The 20,394-nt window shown below is 36.1% G+C and overlaps 2 protein-coding genes and 1 long non-coding RNA gene across 6 annotated transcripts in view; 1 reads left to right on the forward strand and 2 right to left on the reverse strand.

Moving 5' to 3' along the window:
* The window catches only part of LOC131662893 (calmodulin-A-like), a 102,429-nt gene that overhangs the window by 64,001 nt on the left and 18,034 nt on the right, over positions 1–20,394 (forward strand). For all 4 annotated transcript variants that reach the window (XM_058932868.1, XM_058932870.1, XM_058932867.1 and 1 more), the window contains one exon: positions 16,994–17,239. In XM_058932868.1, the coding sequence (XP_058788851.1) occupies positions 16,994–17,239 (246 nt within the window). The remainder of the gene's footprint in view (positions 1–16,993; positions 17,240–20,394) is intronic.
* Positions 2,870–7,537, reverse strand: LOC131662894 (troponin C-like). The gene is made up of 5 exons (XM_058932872.1): positions 7,405–7,537; positions 6,956–6,974; positions 6,645–6,788; positions 4,253–4,501; positions 2,870–3,082 (listed from the first exon to the last, which is right to left on the reverse strand). Exons 1-5 carry the CDS (start codon positions 7,405–7,407, stop codon positions 3,054–3,056), a joined length of 444 nt encoding a protein of 147 aa, XP_058788855.1. The 5' UTR covers positions 7,408–7,537; the 3' UTR covers positions 2,870–3,053.
* On the reverse strand, positions 17,002–19,625 carry LOC131662895 (uncharacterized). Its single transcript, XR_009301807.1, has 3 exons — positions 19,247–19,625; positions 17,768–17,871; positions 17,002–17,111 (listed from the first exon to the last, which is right to left on the reverse strand). It is a non-coding gene; the product is annotated as an uncharacterized LOC131662895 (long non-coding RNA).

Raw genomic sequence — 20,394 nt, forward strand, 5'->3', positions numbered from 1 at the left:
AAATTATAATGCGCGGAAATTGTTGGGCAGCAAGAAAAAAAACCATTGTAATAAATAGTCGAAAACTAGGCGAAGTATCGATACTCTTGAAACGCGTCCTCGTTTATTAGAAAGCTTTATTATTTTTAAATTAGACTTTGAAGGATATGCGTGGTCTGGATGACTACGAAAAACTCCAGTACTAATGACGGATCGCTATTTTCAACGAGCGCTATAAATTTTTCAAGGATAGTCATTGCAGTTGTAGCGACTGTATTGATCCTCACGTGGTTAAGCGATTTTTCCGGAAAGTCGCTTGCGACTGCAGTGATCTAATGAAAAAATAAATTCGTAGTATTAGAAATGTAACCTACACGAGGAAGAACAAAACCATTACTGTTCCTCTGACACGTTACTATTGCTTCGAATGAATTAAATTACCTTCGGTTGGCTGCGAACACTTGATGAACAACGTCAACTGTCGTGACAATACAATTTAGAATTCAACAGTTCCTCCGTGAAACATCTCTTTTGTTTCTCGTGCGCGAATCGCTAAAAGAAAGAAGTTTAAAGCGCGAGACACGCGAACTTCGAAATGCTATGTCCGCGCTTACGACCTACTTTCATTCTCTCTTTCGTTTGTTTGTTTTTGTTTTTTTTTTCTCTCGTGCTACTATGCTTGGATTATCGGTACTGGGAAAACAAGACGCTCCAGTATAACCGACTCACTAACCGACCGGCTCTGGGATTATTGCGAAAAGCCCAAGTGTAGAGCGAGCTTGCGGAACTGTTTCGATGCGAGCACTTCACTCCCCCCATTTCTCTCTCTGTAGCTTCGCTCTCTTGATTCTCGGAAGATGGAGATACAAGAATATCTTTTTCTCTCACTCGACTACTGATTCATTCGTTTTCATTATACTCTGTAATCTATTATTTCACAAATAATTCCTATTCCAAGTTTCTATTAATCAGGACATCTATCAACGAATAGTAATTAATCTCTCGGGACTGCATTAATTCAAATAGTCAAGAAAATGAAGCTTTTAAAAATGTATTTTATGTAATTTTTCGTTAACTCGACTAATTCCAGATTCGTGTTAATTTTATACTATAAAATAATAAATATAACGGGCAGCATCAATCCTATAAAAATAAATTCTAATTTCCAAACATACAAGTAGAACATATCAACGTTAAGTCAGATGTAGTAAGTTCAACTGGTCCATATGCAATGCAGGTGGTGACATTAGAACGGCGCAGCACATGGCAACTAGGCATAAATACGTGCGACGCATAGATCGTTTTCCACTTAGCTGCGACGTGGGCAGAGTGCCGCTTTACAGAGGAGAGATATTAGAGCCTTACCATATATATCGTCCACGATCGTTACACTTGGCTTCACACACGGTGATTGAAATTTGCTCCTGCATTCGAGTGCAAGAAGATATCTGAATTCCTCTCTTGCGGCTACGTGTGTCTCCAGAGAGGTTGTTGTTTAATACTCTGTTGAGGTCGCGACTGAGTAAAAGCTGCAGCGTGAACGTACGACCCGGTATTAGTCGAGTTTATTAATTGCTCTGTGTGAAGTTTGATGAATATACCCGAGACAGTTTGATATTGTTAATTCTTGACTTACTCGCGCTTCGTGAGTCAAGAATTAACAATTTCACTATCTTTATACTGTCTTGAATAACCTTTCGTATATTGAATATTCTGCGTAATTCTGTGCATAATTATATCCAATATAGACGGCATTAACATACTTGACTGTAATCGACGTAACTCGTGGCATATAATTTTCTCCGAAATACTAACGTCAATTCCAATTTCCAAAATCACACATATGTACGATAAATCCGCAGTAACGAAGGTTGAACACATCTCGTACGTTTAACATACAGATCTCGCAAGGGCAATTCACACATACCAGCAGCTCTTGTGAATCATTAATAATTCTAGTGGTGTAGATCTGGTGTGGTGGCTTGGGTGAGAGGAATACCATAATCCACGCGAAGGAATACCATAAACGTAAAATCGAAACAGTCGCGCAAATGTTACGTCGTGATAAGCGCCAAGTCGGAGAAAGGGGCCGACAATGCAGTGCAGTATGTGACCGAAGGATAGATCAATAATCTCGACTGATTTACGGTAACCGAGCGCTTGCGAACGCGAATCGTAAACCTCTCGAGGAAGAAGCGTCCACGAGTTTATACACACACACACACGCGAAAGTACAAGTCGTAAGAAACAAGGATATGATGGAAATTTAATATTACGCGACTGATTTTTGTTTTGTTTTGTTTACGTAATGTTTCTTTCAAGTTGGTTTAAAAGAAAGAAAAACAATAAAGCTGATATTGGTTTAACGAGCGTATACTTGTATTTGTATACGAGAGAAAAAGAGAAAGATTGGAAATCGGATGTAGAGATTCTTCGCCAGACTAATAACTTCTGTAAGCACGTCACTGTTATTATTTAGAGTGCGTGGCGCGCGTTATGCAGTTTTTTTTCAATCTCATATCCTCCTTTTCGTCGGAAGAATGCATACGGAGCTCTGTGCTGAGATTTGATTTATGAATGTATGCACCGTTGGGCGTACAGTTTTTTTCTTTGTTATTTTCTAGAAAACGCAAGACAAATAGTTATGTATTGAATCTTGGGATATGCACGTACATACGACATTTTGCCAATGTCCAATAGTGAAATTGACTATTCCGTGCATTTTTTTATTTCATGCTGTATGTGTAATCAACAATCAAAATTGCATTGAATACTCGTAGATGTAAGCTCCTGGTAAAAAGAGCTTAGATATGTAGCGTGAATCCACAGTGTTGAAGCTGTATGCTAAATAATTTACACGATATCTTGGTGAATTAATGGATTTATTTTTATTTCGGTTTATCAAAATCAAGGTACATTTAATTAAAAGAAAGAATTAATTACTGAAGAGAAAATTGGTAATAATGTTCTTTTATTTAATTAAAAATTATATATTTCTTCTTATAGTTATGAATAAATAAGTATAATATCAATAATAATGTACACGATCAGTATTAAGATTATTTTGAAGTCATTCAATCACCAGTCATCATTTCCATGAACTCTGAAAAGCAAACCGAAAAAAATTAGTTAAACTTGCGTTCATTAATGTGTCGAGTTTGTCGGAGTTTCTTATGTTTATTGTTATTATATTTTTTATGCAGCACACATTTTGAATGTATTTCATTATCTTGAAAACCAGATCGATAATTATAATGGAAAAATCTGATCAATAATTAACAAAAGATATGATACGAAGATCTCGCAAATGAATGAGAGTTGAAGCTCGTGTAAGCTCCATTGGTATACATAAGCATCTATTACGCAAGGATAGGGAGAACGTCGAGAGCGCTTTGCCGTAAATGATTACGAATTCATTTGCTGGCTGAACGAACGTCTCTCACTACCTACTAAAGTATATATGTGCTCGTGATCCCTGTTTTTCCTCATCAAGAACGATGGCAAAGGAAGCGGGGAAAGAAATCGGTAAGAGGATGAGCAAATATAAGATAAGCTACTAATGTCTCTCTCATTGGTCAACTTAATTTACGGTATCATCAATTATTAACGATTCAGCTCTCGGTTCTAAAAATAAAAACACGCTCTGAGCTCGTTAAAAATGTAGCGGGATAGCAAATTATTTATTCGCTTTTTTATTCAATTTCGTTTCGGCTAATCATATTTAACTCATATATGTTTGAATGGAAAAGAGGATTATTTTTTAAGTAAGGCTTGTGGCATCTACGCACACGCACTCGAGGAAACGAGGTTAACAAAAGCGCACAAGTGGACTCGCAATTAAAAAAAAAGAAAAAAATCTTGAAGCCTCCTAACGCTATCGAGGTTCTTTTGTTGGATAGCTGGAGGTTAAAACGAACAAGTGGTGCACACTGGAATTCCACGCGTGTTTTTTTTTTGCGTACTCTCGGCATTTCTTTCTCACTCTCTTCTTCTTTCTGGTGGAACCGTATTGTTTCCGGTAGAATAAAGCAAGAGGTTTGGTGTGTACTGCTCGTGGAAAAAGGTGTCAACCGAGAGTACGTTGCGTTTCTGTTTCTTTTAAAGCTTTTATTTTTTCTAGTTGTTCGTTTTTTCAGGGGTTGGGTTTGTTTCATTTTTTAAACGCATTCTTTGATTTTTAGTTAATGGGATTACTAACAGACCATAACGGTTTGTAATATTTAAAAAAAAAATGTTGTAAGCCGAAATTTCTCTCATATAAAAAGTTGATTACCATCAAAGTCAACAGTACCGGAACCGTCCGTGTCAATCTCAGCAATCATGCCGTCCATCTGGTCGGGTGTGATTCCATCATCAAGAGCGTGAAGGATTTCACGAAGCGAACTTGTCGGAATGTAGCCCTTTTCATCTTTGTCGTACAAACGGAAAGCTTCCTTAAGTTCTTTCTGCAGAGCTTCGTCATCTTCCTCTTGGAAATGGCATGCCACTCGGAAGAATGATTCAAAGTCTAATACTCCGCTGCCTGTCAAGTTGAAAAGTAATCATTATTGAATATTCCGTACTATTAGTTTCCGAATAAACTAGAGCTTGATGGCATTCTTTAACTCAATTTAAATCAACTTTATTTAAAGCTATCGTCAGTTTCCGAATAGCTTGTACTATCAACGATTCTGAATTCTATTTTATAATCATGAATCTGTCTGTAACAATAGATTAAAAATAGACAAACATATCTATAAATACTCTCAATTTTTTTCTCGAAATAAGGATATTTAGGTACAAGCTCCTTACTTCAACATGCTAGCACGTATCAATAAATGTGTATATTGGTTGGCTTATATTTATCGATTAAAAATGCGCTCGAATGAAATATCTTAAAAATAAAGTCGACGTCGATTTGAAAAACCGTCGACGAAAATTAAAATAGATATGCCACATTACTTCAACTCCAGGGACATACATGAACTGATAATAATACAGGGACATCTATTGATGAATATATTGATGACAATGTCGTATAACACGGCTCTACGAGGGAGGTTTATTAAGACAAAAGATCGAACATCGGAATCTCTCTTACTCTCTCACATTGTGCCAAAAACATCACAACGGTATAATGAAATTTGTACGAGTCAATCATTAAAAGTGTCTGTTTTGTCTCGACATTTCTCATAAACATGAATACGTTTTACTGGAAAATTGAAAAAAAGTATATTCAGATGCCATTTTCTTCTTATTTTACATGACCATTTGTAGTGATAATCGATAAACCAATGGGACGTGATTTTTCTGATATTTATTAAAACATGTAGAGTAGCAATTTGCTCGGAATTCAGTGTCTACGTTCGACAAAAACCTTGTAGGCAAACCTAGATGCTTAGCACACATGCATGTATCCCAAGCGAGAGAGGGATGAAATGAAGCGTGAAATTTGAGCCGATTGCTCATATTTATTTACAGTGCTCGCGAAAATTCTTGCTGCGTGCAAGGACACAACGAGTTGTTTACACAATTGTCAACAAGCATTGAGAAAAGTCTCTGCGGATTACGCGCGAGTCATTTCCCAACGTCATTTAGCCTCGCTACCATGTACGGCTTACACGGCAATATTGACCCTTTTTCTCCTCGTGCTACTCACGACCTACTATGCCGCTTTTACGTTTACGATAGTTTGACTTTCTAAGCTTGCTCGCCATTGTTTTGAGCTTCTACTTGAGTCGCTTTTCCATTTTTGCTTTCCACCTTAAAGATCTTTTCATCTTTTCAAAGGATCAGCAAAATTGAAATTTTCTTTTCAATGTGAAGGTGGAGACTCATGAAGAGACAGAAAAACTACTATGTTTTTGTGTTTATGTCAAAATCGAATCATAATTATAGTTGACATTATAGTATTTACAGTAATGAAGCTAGAATATGAAAGTGATAAAAAAATAATAAAAATAATTGTGAACCCGTGGATTATCAAATATCCTATTAATCTCTCAATAATAGTACTTACATTTTTACTAGAGATTTATTAACCTAACATATCTAACCTTCATTAATCAATGATTCGTGTCCTTTCTACTCGATATTTTTTCCGATTAATGCATACCGATGAAAACGCAAAAACGTCAATTTTTTAAATTCATTCTCTGCTGTTACTCGAAAAACATGCGGAGAATACTCAATTAAAGCATGCCTGTAATCTGGTTCTATTATTCCAATTTCCATTCACACGCTAATTATGCAGATATTATCTGGTAAACTTACTGAAAACATGGTTGGTCAACTTGTGCGTTGAAAATGAAACAAAGGATATTTGAAATTGAAAAAAATCCGTACAGCTCTATGACCCAATTTCTGATATTCGAGCACTCATCGAAACAAGAATCATCAAAAGGATACATCAGCTTAGCATGTGCTCGCGAGTCTTTGTTCTTTGGAAAAGAGAAGGGGTTCTTTTCCACCGGAGCCTCCGGGCTCAGGATAAATATTCCGCGCAGGAGCATTGTCGTGAAAATTCTTTCGCGTGAAATTCCTTTAAAGCTCTCCGAGTGGCCTCTTGTCTCGGAATAAGAACAAATATCCCCTTTTTTTCGGTGGAATTTGAACGCGTACAACGAACGAAAGAGCAGCAGGAAAAGAAAAAATGTATTATGTAATTAACGCTTAATGGAACTTACCGTCGACGTCTTCGGCTTTCAGCATTATGTCGAGCTCGTGATCGTCGAAAGTGTGACCGAGTGTGTTCAGGATTGTGCGAACCTTTTCCTTTTCGATCTTGCCCGACTTGGTCGAGTCGAACATCGAAAAAGCTCGCCTGAGCACTAAGCCACAAAAAACAATGATTGAACTTTAGAAGATTTAAAAATCAGTTGCGGTACATTTAAAAATTTATTTAAATGTGTAAAAATAGAATAAACACGATTTATTTTTTTCAAACGTAATACTATGAAATAAATATAAAATGCCTTTCTTATTAACTATTACTTACTTTGAACTGATTCGTCATCCTGAAAAATATTTATAAAAATTTAGTATGTTATAAAATTATTCCGTATGCACATTGTTTATATTTATTTCATTTCAATTTAAAAAATATATAATAAAAAAAAATCTTAATTATTATCTTTAATTATGTAAGTTGTAATTTCTACAATCCTGTTTAATAAATTATGATTGATTAATATTCTTAAATAATTTCATTCCGAAGTTACTAGATAACACTACTTTCAAGAAGAAAAAAGTAGAAAAATATGATAAGACGTTTTTACATGCGATACTTCAAACTTCAACGTTAGCGCAATGAAAAAAGCTGTCGGAAACTTTTCTAATAATCCAAGAACTTTAAAACGAATCACAATAACGTGCTGAATTGCTTAGGATGTAATACCAAAGCCACTGTTGTATATATCGTTAATACGTAAACACATCAACACTAACCATGATTATTTTTTGGTTTTTAAAATTGGTTTCCGACCCAGAGTTGCTTTACCTCAGCACTAACGCGCAGCACGTTGACGAAGATAACTTTTATAACCTCCAGCGGCAGAATCTTTTCGCGGCCGCGTGAATTCCCCTTCCACCATACACTTCTTCTTTCTTGAACTCGACTATAATGCTGTCGTCCTCTCTCTTTCAAGCTCGCGCGACTCATCGATATCTCTTGTCACTTTTTATGAAATATTACAACGTTCACTGGATTTTCGGTTTCGAGTGCTTGAAAAAAAAACACGAATCTACATTGAAAATTTTCGCAGGGAACTTCTTCAGCATAGCAGCGTGCATTTTTAGAATAACGATGTTACACGCCCAAGAGATATTTTGAAAATGTGAAACTTGCTATACTTTTGATAATTTTTGAATGGCCGATGCACAAACTTGCTGAAATACTGCATAGAATGATTACATGACCGATTATATCCTCGTTACTCACATTACGGACTATTAAAATCACATCGGTTAATTTCGACAAGACCTGTCGATTGCCAACTCCAATTCTTAGAATTCAATTGAGATTTGATTAAGCTTTATTTGAGTATGACGGGCATACCAGAATAAATTCAATTACAATTCAGTACAAAAAGTAATTTTATGCAAAAATAGCGATCTCTAAACGTGACTTTGAGTAAAGACGTATGTCCTGCATTAGTAATTTAGTCATTTAGCGCTACATATAAATATCACATTATAAAATTTCCCTTGTGAATTGTATCTAAAACTTTTTTTAAATTTCTTTAGAAATTCGGAAACCATTCATCTTTTGGCCTTTCCATGAATTACGTAAAACACAATGTCGTGCAATGTGAAATCTTTTCACGGTTGAACGAAAAGGGAGCTATTTTCAAGTGGTTTTCCACAGACTGCGATACTGTTCTTTACTATGCGGGCCGCATTTTTCGTCAAAATCAAAAAGCTCTTTCGCCGCAAGCGCCGTCTATAATGCGTGAGCGCGAGGACCCGTGACCAAAGTCAAAAAAGCATGTATGCGTGCGCCAGATGCAAATTAAATGACTAAGCAGAGCTTCCAAATCTTCGCGTACACGTCGATCAGAGAAGTTTCATTTTTTATGCTTTTCTGTTTAATATTCATTTCGGTTTGTCCTCGACGAGTAATTGATTTGCACGCTTTCTTCTATTTTTTTAAGGATGATATGTTTGATTTCCAGCAAGCTCCAAACGTCATAATACGCTAATTTGTTGTGATGGGCTTCGTGAGATATTGAATTTTAGGAATGACTAATCGTTAGTAGTCCATAAAGAATTTACTGTGAGTTCTAATTATATGACTTGATGAAGATAGTAAACGGTTTCTATTCGAAATAAATAAAGTTTAAACTGCTATATTTGACGAAAATTGACACTGAGATTATTTTCAATAAATGTTTTTTTGTGCCCAAACAATCTTTTTCATCGATCTTAATTAATGTATGTATAAATACGTAAACGTAAATTAACTATTGACTATTTTGGAAGATCTCGCGACCGAAATATCGATGCTACATTCAACCTCGAAACATGAAAACCTGAATAATATTTTCAAGGATTACCTAACGTGTTGAAACGAATGATAAAACAAGCTAATTTTACAATTCCCTTACCCAATCAAGCGTAAAGCAGAAACGCTCGAAATCTACTACATCAGTTATATTTCTGTCAAGCAGCATAAACATCATATAGCTTAGCTGACCGTCGTTGGCGCATCTCCGCGTGGAAATTCAATAATGCACGACATTTTTGGAGCGAAAAAATTGAAGAGGAAAACAAAATGTCGAGTTTAATGTGAACGAATGTATCACGGTTAATCATCGGTTTGTGACTTCGATGATAAGATGATGTACACAATAAAGATGCAGCCGCGAACGTGTAAAATGCATAATGTGATGAACGCGCCAAATAAGTATATGTACATGCACATACGTGATCGAGGAGTCATTCAATGTAACCCCACAACGGCAATGATATAATGGTATTATTGGAAGGGTCTTAGGTCTTGTATACATTAAATTTGGAGTGGCGATACTCATTGAATCACCACTAAAGAGTTACAAAAAAGAACTTTGGAATATAGTAATAACCATTAACTATTTTCAAAAAATTACTTAAAAAATCATGCATATTCCCATTAAAAGTACAATCGACTTTGCAGAACACTGCGTATGACCGCAACAAAATTCGTCGACAAAAGAACTCAAATTACACGAATAAGATTTTGCAATCAGTTGAAAGGGCAGCATAGCTGAAACAATAACTTGGTAAGCTGAAACTTCTCTGGGCTCAAGCAAGCGAGAGACCAATGACGTTTTCAATTCTCTCGCTGTATAGAATTGCAATGGTATATAGAGTCGCGGCTGCTGCAATCCTAATTGAGTCGCATTACAAATCTAGGTACATGCAGCTCTGAGAACTCGGAAATTACGTACATTGTACTCTCTCTCTCTCTCTCACTCACTCTCTTTCTCTCTCTAGCACCGAAAACTTTACTAATTAACGGCGTTTACACTTTGGCCACAACCATTAGCATTCCTGCCAAGCTTTGCAATTAAACGTGCCATTGATGGATATCACTTTGTCCCTTCACTGAGAATTTGGGTTCTCTACAGGAGAGCAATAACCGAATTCAACAGTGCGGTATATTTATTTCGTTTTTGCGCGTGAAAGCACATCTTACAAAACGGTTTCCTATTGATTTCACTTCAGTTGGCTTCCATTCTATCATAACCAATTCTTCTCCGGCTTTATTCAACTGTAGGTCAATAGAAAATTTTAAGTTGCGTAAAGTAGAATGTACTCAAGATTTAATCCAACATTAAGGATAAATTGATAACTGAGTAGATTATAACAAAATAAATGAAGCGAAATAATTTGTGGGGTAGAGAATCAACTATACACTGCATTTGGAGCAAAGAGAATCGGAAACGTTTGCGTAGCGTCAATGATTTTTGACCAGTTAATTAAACGTAGATATCTTAATCAACCTAAACTAAATTGATAATTACGAATTTCACGGCTATCATAGTTTCGTGTATATCGACGTCTGTACTCCTCTCGCCTCCAAATGTATATTTAGCATATAGACAAGGATTCCAATTGCCCCAGAGTTTCCCTATCGATATCATAGCGAGATAGTATTTATGAATTCGTAATTTGAATAATTATAATAGTTATAATTATTACCTATTAACTGTCTAACATCTTGTTCGGGAAGGTAATTATTTTCATTCATATTAGACTTCGTCTTTAATATCAGATTTCGAGTTTTAATTATTTCTTGATTATGAACTATAAGCGTCGCAAAAAATTTGTAAGTATCTCGAGTTTCGATATAACTTCGAAAACAAACAAAGCGAATACGCTCGTGCAGTTAAAATAACTCACCGGTCGTCGAAACAAAACGACTAGAGAGCAGCCAACATTTCAGCTTGTGCCCTACTATGTTTTCTCTATGTCCTACTCTCTTCTATGCACGTAACATTGACAATATCCTGCTTGGAAAAACAGAGAAAGCAAGACAGCAAAAATTAGCTACTGTAACATACTAATTAAGCCTGCTCTTCAAAAACACTCGATAACAACGACGAAGTTCGTCTAAACAAATATCGGCAATGTTCTATTTCTTTGGGGATTCCACAAGAGAACTGTGTCAAGCTTCTTCGACAATGTTCTTTCTCTTTGATAGCAGATAAATTATCATGTATGAAATTGTAAACTTTCTCTCTTAGTGCGTTGTGAAATTTCATTCTCTTGACGATTATTTCGCGCTTACGTAAGCTCGTGATACTACAATTTCTTCTTCTTTCTTTTTCGATTGATTGAATATAAATCTTTCTTCATCCGAAAGAAAATTTGCTGTAATTATGCCGACAGTGTGTCGCCCACGCTTAGCGTTAGCCGTCTATTCATCTGAGTTATTATTCCAATAAACCCATCGCTATTTTCGGGTCAGTCAGAGCTTTCTCCGTTTCTCTCTCTTTCTCTATCCGTTCATCCGTCTCGTCGCTCGTACTGTCTCTCTTTTGCGTGCGTATGTGTGCTGTGCTCGCAATAATCTGTCATCCCGGAAACAGATGTGTGAGAGTGCTTGCAACGATCGCGCATCGTCAGTCGGATTCTAATTTTAATTTCTAAAAGCCATTTCAGATTTTATTTACTTGGCTTCTTTTTAATTTATGGAAATCATAAATCAGATGAAGGTTAATGATGAATCATAATGTAGTTCTGAATTTTTTTCTCCAACTTCTACCTTAAAAGAAATCGTACGTAAGGTTTATTTATATATATGTATAGTTGTTGGGAGGGGAAGAACAACTTCGTTTAGTATATAGTACGTTTCCAAGATATATATCATACGACATTGACAGAGATTATAAATAGATTATGTGTTTTTTACAGTGTCATCTCTCTCTCTCTCTCTCTCTCTCTCTCTCTCTCTCTCTCTCTCTCTCTCTCTCTTTCTCTTTTCTTGCTGCTTGTGTCATCGTCAAAAATGTCAGAATTTCTAAGACTATATGTAGCGAAATAATTTTTGAACGTGCGATTTCTATTTATCATTTTTGAAATGATATGCAGTAATAAACTCCGCGAAACACGTACCCGTATATATACACTAACGTAGAACTAATCTGTTTCAGCATGTTACTAATTACTGCATTAGACCGAGCGTCAGACGTTTCAATTTAAATTTTCCCAAGCGCCAAATTACATCCCCACGTATATACAACATACTTTACTCTCATAATTTAGAGCAGAACGAATTACGGCGTTGAAGGGTGCTATGAATTTCTGGAATTTCTCCAATAGAAAATCTCATATTTCGACGACTTACACCTGATGTGCTAAACTGTGTACAGGTTGATTGATTCAATTGCTATAGCATACATTCAATCTCATGCACAATTGTAAAGTATAAGCACTTTTTCGCTTGTTGGAAAACGAGAAACGAAAAAATAAAGGATTTTTTGGAGTTTTATCGAATTTGTTCGTTCCAAGATGCTCGTTTATTATTACAGTATACACGGGTTTGATTTATTATGTAACGGATGACAAACTGTGAGATTACTTGGGCAAGACCTTTTCCGGATAGTGCTGTGACATTCGATTTATAAAGCGTGCGTCCTCGTTATATACAACCAAAGTTTCAAAATTGAAAAAGCTTCAGACTATACTCGTACTTCCAACACTTATTCAATGTTTCGGTGATGGACCGGATAGTTTTTTTCGCACAGCCAGTGATTCGGCTGTCATTTTTCTTTTTTATAATCTCTCTATTGTTGTCCAGATGCAAATTCATCTGTACCAAGGGAATGAATTTTTGATTGCCCGAACTGCGGGCATAAATCCCGATGCATAAATACGAGCACATTCTAAAAAACAAATTAACCTTCGGTCCCACTCGCATACACACATGTATATACATCGCGAATTACTTGTGGCAAGCAAGGTCGGTAAAATAAACACACTGGAAAATACACGAGCTTCTCTGTAGCGCAAAATCCGAAAAAAAGAAATCGATTTTATGTGCAGTCCAGCGAGATTCTTTTTTTTTTTTTCACGATGCGTTATACGAGCCGAATCAGAATGTTAGTGCCGCGCATAAATCGTCAGTTCCGGCAGCCTTGGTTTCATTGCTGTGTTATAATGGACTGGATTAGTTCGTTAACGTTTGACCTATATTATTTCCCTTTACAGATCAATGTATTTTTTCTTACAGTTGGTGGAGGTGCATTATTTTTTTGAATCGACTGTGCGTTTGATTGCTCTTCCACTCAGGGAACAAGAGTTTTCTCAGCGAAGCTCGATGAAAATTGGCTTTCAAGTTAGATCGACTATTTCAATAATGCATTGTTAGTAAGAATGAAAATTATTTCGCTTCCACATTATTGATTATTTTTTAATGGCAGCTGACTGAAATATCACTAAAGTAAAATAGCTAACGTAGAAGCAATATACTGATTTTGATGATAAAAAAATTTCTAATATATATCTCCCACATCCTATTTCATATATACGTATTTATTCTTTTCCATCGTTCGTCTAAAGATTGATTTACTGTGTACTTGTAGAAAAAAGAGCTCACCCCTCTTTCAATTTTTACACGTGTTCGCGCGCTTGCATGAATCTATCGTCCGCAAGCTCCCTTTTAAAATTGTAATACCTAAATTTGTTTTGTATCAGCTCTTATCATCGATTCTACTACACGCGGCATCTTTCCCGTAAAAATATAGATGTAGTGTGCCTAATTTCATATGCATTCGAAGATATAACTCCTTGAATTTTTCTATACATCGAAGAGCGCATCGAAAATGTTTCTTAAATCTTCTTGTTCGTGGAGAGAAAGTTTTTCTTTGCATGCGTGAGCGCGCGCGTATATGTGTGGACGAGAGAGAGAGAGAGAGAGAGAGAGAGAGAGAGAGAGAGAGAGAGAGAGAGAGAGAATCGACAACGAAAGTTAAGTTGGCCTAGTTTTGAGCTTGGCAAAGCCTTCCTTGGTAAACAACCTTAGTTTTACCATTATTTGCCTCGCGCGAGGATACGTAAGTGCGAGAATAAATGTCTTTTCGTTCAGGTACAGCCTCCGCCGATTTGTCAAGTAAGATTTCGTCTTATTTTACGATATAAAAAAGATAGTATCTATTTTATGTAAAAGAAGATTTGCGAGGAATTGATATTATTTATTAAGTATTCTATACTGATGGATTTGTGATCTAATGTGAAACTAATAAAATCCTCTAACACAGATAGATGTGCGAACAGTACATCTTCTTTAGTTATTGGTTGGATACTTTTTAAAGGTAGATGGTAAGAAAAGACTTTTTCCAATGTCTTTTATGTACTAGAAGTTGAAATTGCCTGAACTATACTTACGTTAAAAGAACTTTTAGGTACAATACGTGCCCGTGCACAATTTTCTCGAAATTCTGTGATCCACATATCATGCGTTATCAGTCTATTCAGGTAGCTACACAATTGCAAAAATGCTCTATCTACATTTTATCGTGAAAACTGGTTTTCACGTATATTCACGTATTCACCTGCATGTGTGAGCGTGTGTATATATGAATAGCTATTTTTCATGCACTCTTATGAGACTTTTTGTATTAATTTAATATTTATTAGAAGAACTTATGAAATTCATTGACAGAATCGAATTTAGATATAAAAAGCTAGCTTTCAGCAATGAAGATTTTAATTGATGTTTATGTGCCTAGTTCATAAAAAATGATGAAGTCTAGCGCTTCAACTATGCAGAGTATAAAAACTGAGACGCAGTGAAAGAAATATGAGATACGTGACATACTTTCTTCTCTTTGAATCGAGCGCAAACGAGAAAGAAAGAGAGGTCAGTATCAATTAAAATTTAAGAGTTGCTAATGAAAGCTTTTTATAACAAACGTCCCATATTTTTTTAATGCAATTTCGAGAGTCAACGTGTGCCAAACGAAAGCATAAAATCCAGCATAGAACACCGCCGAATAAAAAGATTTAAAGTTGCTCTCTCTTTCTCTCTCCCTCTTCTTCAAGCAAAAAATTACAAAGAGGGAGCAGCCTCATCATTGCTATGTGAAAGAAGTAGGCAAAAAAACCCTTTCTCTCTCTCCCTCTCTCTTTCACACTCCCTCTTACTTCCGTCGACGTGTGAGCGAGGCTCCCGTCAACGAGTTCCGTTAGAACAGCCCTCTTCTGTTGTTTCTGTTCATAAGTGTTTGCGATTCAAAGATTTGATTAATCACAATATTCCAATTATTCATTAATTGATATTCATCCAATTAAAAGTTCAAATTGAATCATCGACGAATAGTAAAATTTTATATTTTAAATTCGATTCCGTAAGCTATTCGATGAATTGCATGAAAAAGATACTTAAAAATTCATTTCAATTGAGTCTTTGAAATAATTAATTAATCGAAACCGATATTGTATAAATATAACAAATTAATAAAATATGATTACCCCGCTCAGCCATCGTAGTATACTTATTTCTTGCTTTACCATTTGATTGTTTAATTAGTGAAAATTAATTACACGCAGTAAGACTAGCAGCATTAAACTATTCTTATAATTTTGTTTAATTTTCAAGTTTGAGGATAAAATATTTTTTTTTGTTCCAAATATGAAGCAGTAAATATATATTTAGCAAGTGGTCCACAAAAGGTACTGTAAAAAAATGCTTCTTAGAGTTTGCCTACTTAGAGCTGGTATACAATTTCTTAGTCGACAGAAGGTACTTTAACTGCTATATTCATAGTTAAAAATTGAACAAAACCTAGTTAGTTCAGAGAAAGACATCAAGATACATAAAAAATGATAAAATATAGCAATGAAAGCTAATGAAGCAGCTTCGTTAGGTTGAGCGACAAAAAAATGAAAAGAAGAAACAAAAGCGTAGACTTCCCCCTCCTTTGAAAACCGCAAAACAACAATAGAAGCGCTCAACAATATATCCACATAGTTTCTCGTAGTTAAGCCAAGCGAGCCGCCGCAACTTGAAATCCAAGCGAACAAAACGCATTATCTTCTTCTATTCTATAGTGTAGAGCAGCCTCGAGAGCTTGCGCATATACATTCATTCATATACACTCACACATACATACTTACGCATTTTTTTATCTTGCAACTCTCGTTTAGGCTATGTGCGAGAGAAAAAATCAGCTTTTTTCTCTCCCTCTCTCTCTCTCCCTCTATCTATCTTTCTCTCTCTCTTTCTCTCTCGAAAATTCCGGGGAGCTCCGCCCATTTCCAGATTAAAGTCCCGAATGGACTTTGCTTGCTCTGAAGCCTTTGGCCGAGTTTCGTCATGCGCGCGAGAGAGATAGAGAAAGCCTGGAATGGAGGAAACGAAATAGTCACACAGAATAGTAGTAGTCACGAAAATACTTGCAAGATAGAGATATATCACAACGCCAGGAGGAGGACGACAACGAGACTCTGCTGGAAAAGTCTACCATCAACCGGATAAATAACTTTTGACAGTATGAACCGTGCCTTTTTGGATCGAATTTCGGCTTTTTGTTTCTTCCAGTTTATTTCTGGCTGTATAATTATTATTTTCGCGAACATTCATTTAGTTTTTAGAAAGGATGAACGAAAAATTTTGTAACGATAATTACCTTATTTGATTACATCGAGTTATATAGATGGCAGTAAATGAATATATTTGGCAGGTGTCTTAATTTATTAGTTTGAAAAGAATAGTACGCTTTTTACCGTTATCTCTTTGCTATGAAATAAACAATTTTTTTTGGTTAAAAGATATTTAACTGTACATAAGACCCATCACGAATATAGATTATATTTTTTTCAAATAGGAAACATTTTTTTGCCAAATATTACTTCCCATATTTCAATTCTGAGCACAATATCTCATCGTGGACTATTCGGCAAAGGCACAGTATAATCTTTTTCATTTTTTACAGTTGAAAATTTTTGCGCTTCTAGTTCATAGGACTTGCACTGCGCAATGACATTTTTTTGAAGAAAGTTCCTCGTCAACAGCAAACGATACACTAAAAAGGAAATCGTGGATTTTTTACAGGCCCGGAACAAACCGGCAGATGGAGTTGGGCATGTCAATCAAAAAGGGACTACCGGTCAGAAAGGACCAGCAACTGCTGGTCAAAAGGTGGCACCAGGTGCCAAGTCAACAACCAAACCTGCAACCAAACCAAGTGCACAAAAGGGTCAGGTCAAGGTTACACCGAAGGCTGCTTGTGTCAAGACCGGCAAAAACAAAAAGAAAGGACAAAGACAGCAATATGATCTTATCGTTACTATAAATCTGGTGAGCATGCTTTTTTTCTAATTTTAGCGTGAAAATCGATTACGTAACGAACAATGACTCTTGTAACATATAAAAGCTTTGATGTGTGTGGCGGGTCTTATGAAAAGTTCGTGGTTAATTAGTTGCGCCATGTTAAAACAAAAATTGATAAAGCAAAACAGTCTCAGTTGTAACGTTTTGACTCTTTTTAACGAGATTTTATTCAGAGCAGATATATACCTTTGACCATAGATAAAAACAACTATTTGGTTAACTAGATTTTATTGCATTTGTTTGTTTTGATGAAATATGAACAATACTAATTTACGCTGTTTTATTTTTATGTGATATTTCTGAAAAATTCGATGCTAGATAAACTTTTGGTTTTTAAATTCATTTATCAATTTTATTCGGTAGTTAAAAAAATATATTATGCATGCATACAACAATGTTACAATGAGATATGAAAAAATAATGATTTGGAGGTCGGCGGTTATAGTTGAGTAGTCGTAAATCTCAAATAACGAAAACTGAGACAGCTAAATTTACCTTCATGGGCCATCTACAGTCTCGTTACGTTTAAGAGGATCGAGTCTCAAAGTAATCTCATCATCCTGCGAGCCTGGAAATCCATGCTGGGCTCTAGGTACCGCCTAAGATATAATCGCCACAATCCGGACAGCCAATTAATTAAACAGAAACACAAATTTCACTACAGTCGTGAGTTAATCAAGCTCGATGAGAATATCGCCGTCTCTACTATTCTGGTACAAGAAACATGCTTTCGTTGTTATACAAGTTAGGTTTGATTATTTTTTAAATTGAAATTTAAGATAGCACTGAGGATTGAAATATTTTAAAACGTAGATTGACAACTTGATACACAAATTTTGAAATCGTTAGCAGAAGAAACGATGTTTACCACTTTCTTGCAAAAAGTATAAAATCTACTATTATGTACCGTCTACAGTTTCCTTGTAGATAATACGCATATAATACGCAATAGCCAAGAATTTTAGTATCCGGGGTAAAATCAAAGTCGACGGTGTACGTGTACACTTCGAGAAGCGACCGCTTCTGGCGAGGGCCGACTTAAAACTTGTTTTCTAGTTCTTTAATCTGACCCAGTTGGGTACTGCGGCAATATAATCAATCGATAGGTCCTTAACACTCAGCTGGCTTCCAAGGTACGCTGCTGCTGAACGCAAGGAGGAGGGAAGAGAAAAAAGAGCGCGACTTGCACACACGTGGACAGCTCCCCGTGGCAATGCAGCGGCGATATCCCCGAGCGATTTCTCCGCGAAGCTTTCGTCTTTTTTCGTCAGATAGTGCTTTCTCAGTAACTTTAATAGAGCCGGAGGGATGAAACTGTGGGTTTGTGCGCAGGTATTTTTACTTTCTTAAGTACAAAACTGATGTCATATGTACGTAGTCTGACTAAACTTAGTTCGTATCTACTTGAAACAGAATTTGTTCTTATTGCCTTTTCAATCAACTGGCTGATTACATTGAAATGAACATTTGAATTGTGTGAAAACAGAAAAAAAGGTATTGTTCTGTAAGATCAAATGAACAAAAGTCTAAATAAATGAAACTAAAGTCATAACCATGGATGAAATAAAAATTAAATTTTATGGCGATTAAAAACGATTTTCACGATCTTGTTAGATTGGGTCATTAGCTTTACTTTATAAGAAACAACGAAGCAATTAACTATTAAAAAAGTGCCAGTGGATTATTTGAAATGAACGATTTCAAAGTTTTTATATCGTTCAGTCCACGTGCATAAATCTTACGTTGAAGAACAACAACAATATCGTACTGAAAAAACCAATCTCAGCCCGCGCATTAGTCTGGCATCTCCCAGAGAGAGCCCAAGCATTCCTATTTCAAAGAATAGAACTATCACAATTGCCAGTTACGAAATTAACGAGAGTTTCTAAAATCACTCGAGCGTGCGCAATAAAGTACAAACTTGTCCGGCGCGCGGAACGTTCTCACTCTCTCGGCACAGTCGTGTATACATACGTTTTCAGCGTGTCACGCATGATGCGCGCGAAAACGCACAAATCTAGCGTGCAAGGCGCGTCTTTGGCAGAGACAAAACGCGCGCAATCAACTACACTTGGCTCTCTTGCAGAGAGTGAATGCGCGTTGCGTGAGGCCAAGACAAAAGGGCTCAGCGTGTAAAATTGACCAATCGCGCGACATTGTCGAGCGTCTCGCGAATGTTCGATCTAAATATAAAGTGAGTGATCTCCATCTCTTCCTTATTCCCCGCGTGTGCGCAGATATGACGTTATATGCCCGTGGCAGTGTCGCGCGAGAAGACGCGATTGACAGATGAGCTAATACCAAAGCTGATCGCGTTCTGTGCGTGCGCGATAAAAAGTACGAGTTCATAGGTGACGGGTTCATTGGTTTTTCGGTGAGCTTGTCTTTGTTTTTACGGCGTTGACAGACTGATGAATGTTAATAGTGCTTCCGCAATCTGTGAAATGAAGTCATAATAGACTCAAAACGATGTTTTAAGTGTACCGGTGTATACTGTGTTAAGTTGTGCTGAAATACCATGAGTTTTAACTTTAACCGTTCGTATTTGATTTAATAAGTGAAAATTCCGATTTCATATCTGACGGTTTATTTATTGAACGAGGAAATTTCCAGCAATTAATCACTCGAAAAGTCAACAGATTTTTGTTTACAAATGTAGCTATTCGAGCACAGAGAAACTTTATTAATAAAGATACGATGTTATTAATAAAATAACAGCAACTGCTTTCGAATAATTCACTAGAAGTTGTAACTAAAATATGACGGACGTCGAGAAAAAGTACTCAAATGAATATGGACGGCTGCGACGTCTTACGAGTAAAATCGATGGGCACATCCGAAAAATTAGTGTAAGTTTAATTTAGTTGGCATGTACATCTGAGACACTTATGAATTTAATAAAGCCCTGTTAAATAAGTGGCCATATTTAAAAAGAGGTCCTAGTCATTTTCAAATAGTAAAATGAGTAGTTTTTCATGTATAAAAGGTCGAAGACCCATTATTATTAATAATTCAGTCTTTCTAAAAATAAAGGCTACTAATCATATTTTTCGTTGAGAGTAAGAATAGCTTTAAATGCAAATGGACGTTATTAATAATGAGCGCGTCATTCATCCGCGAGA

The sequence above is a fragment of the Phymastichus coffea genome, unplaced genomic scaffold (genome assembly GCF_024137745.1).
Source record: "Phymastichus coffea isolate CEN01 unplaced genomic scaffold, Cenicafe_Pcof_1.1 PCOF00028, whole genome shotgun sequence".
Taxonomy (NCBI): domain Eukaryota; kingdom Metazoa; phylum Arthropoda; class Insecta; order Hymenoptera; family Eulophidae; genus Phymastichus; species Phymastichus coffea.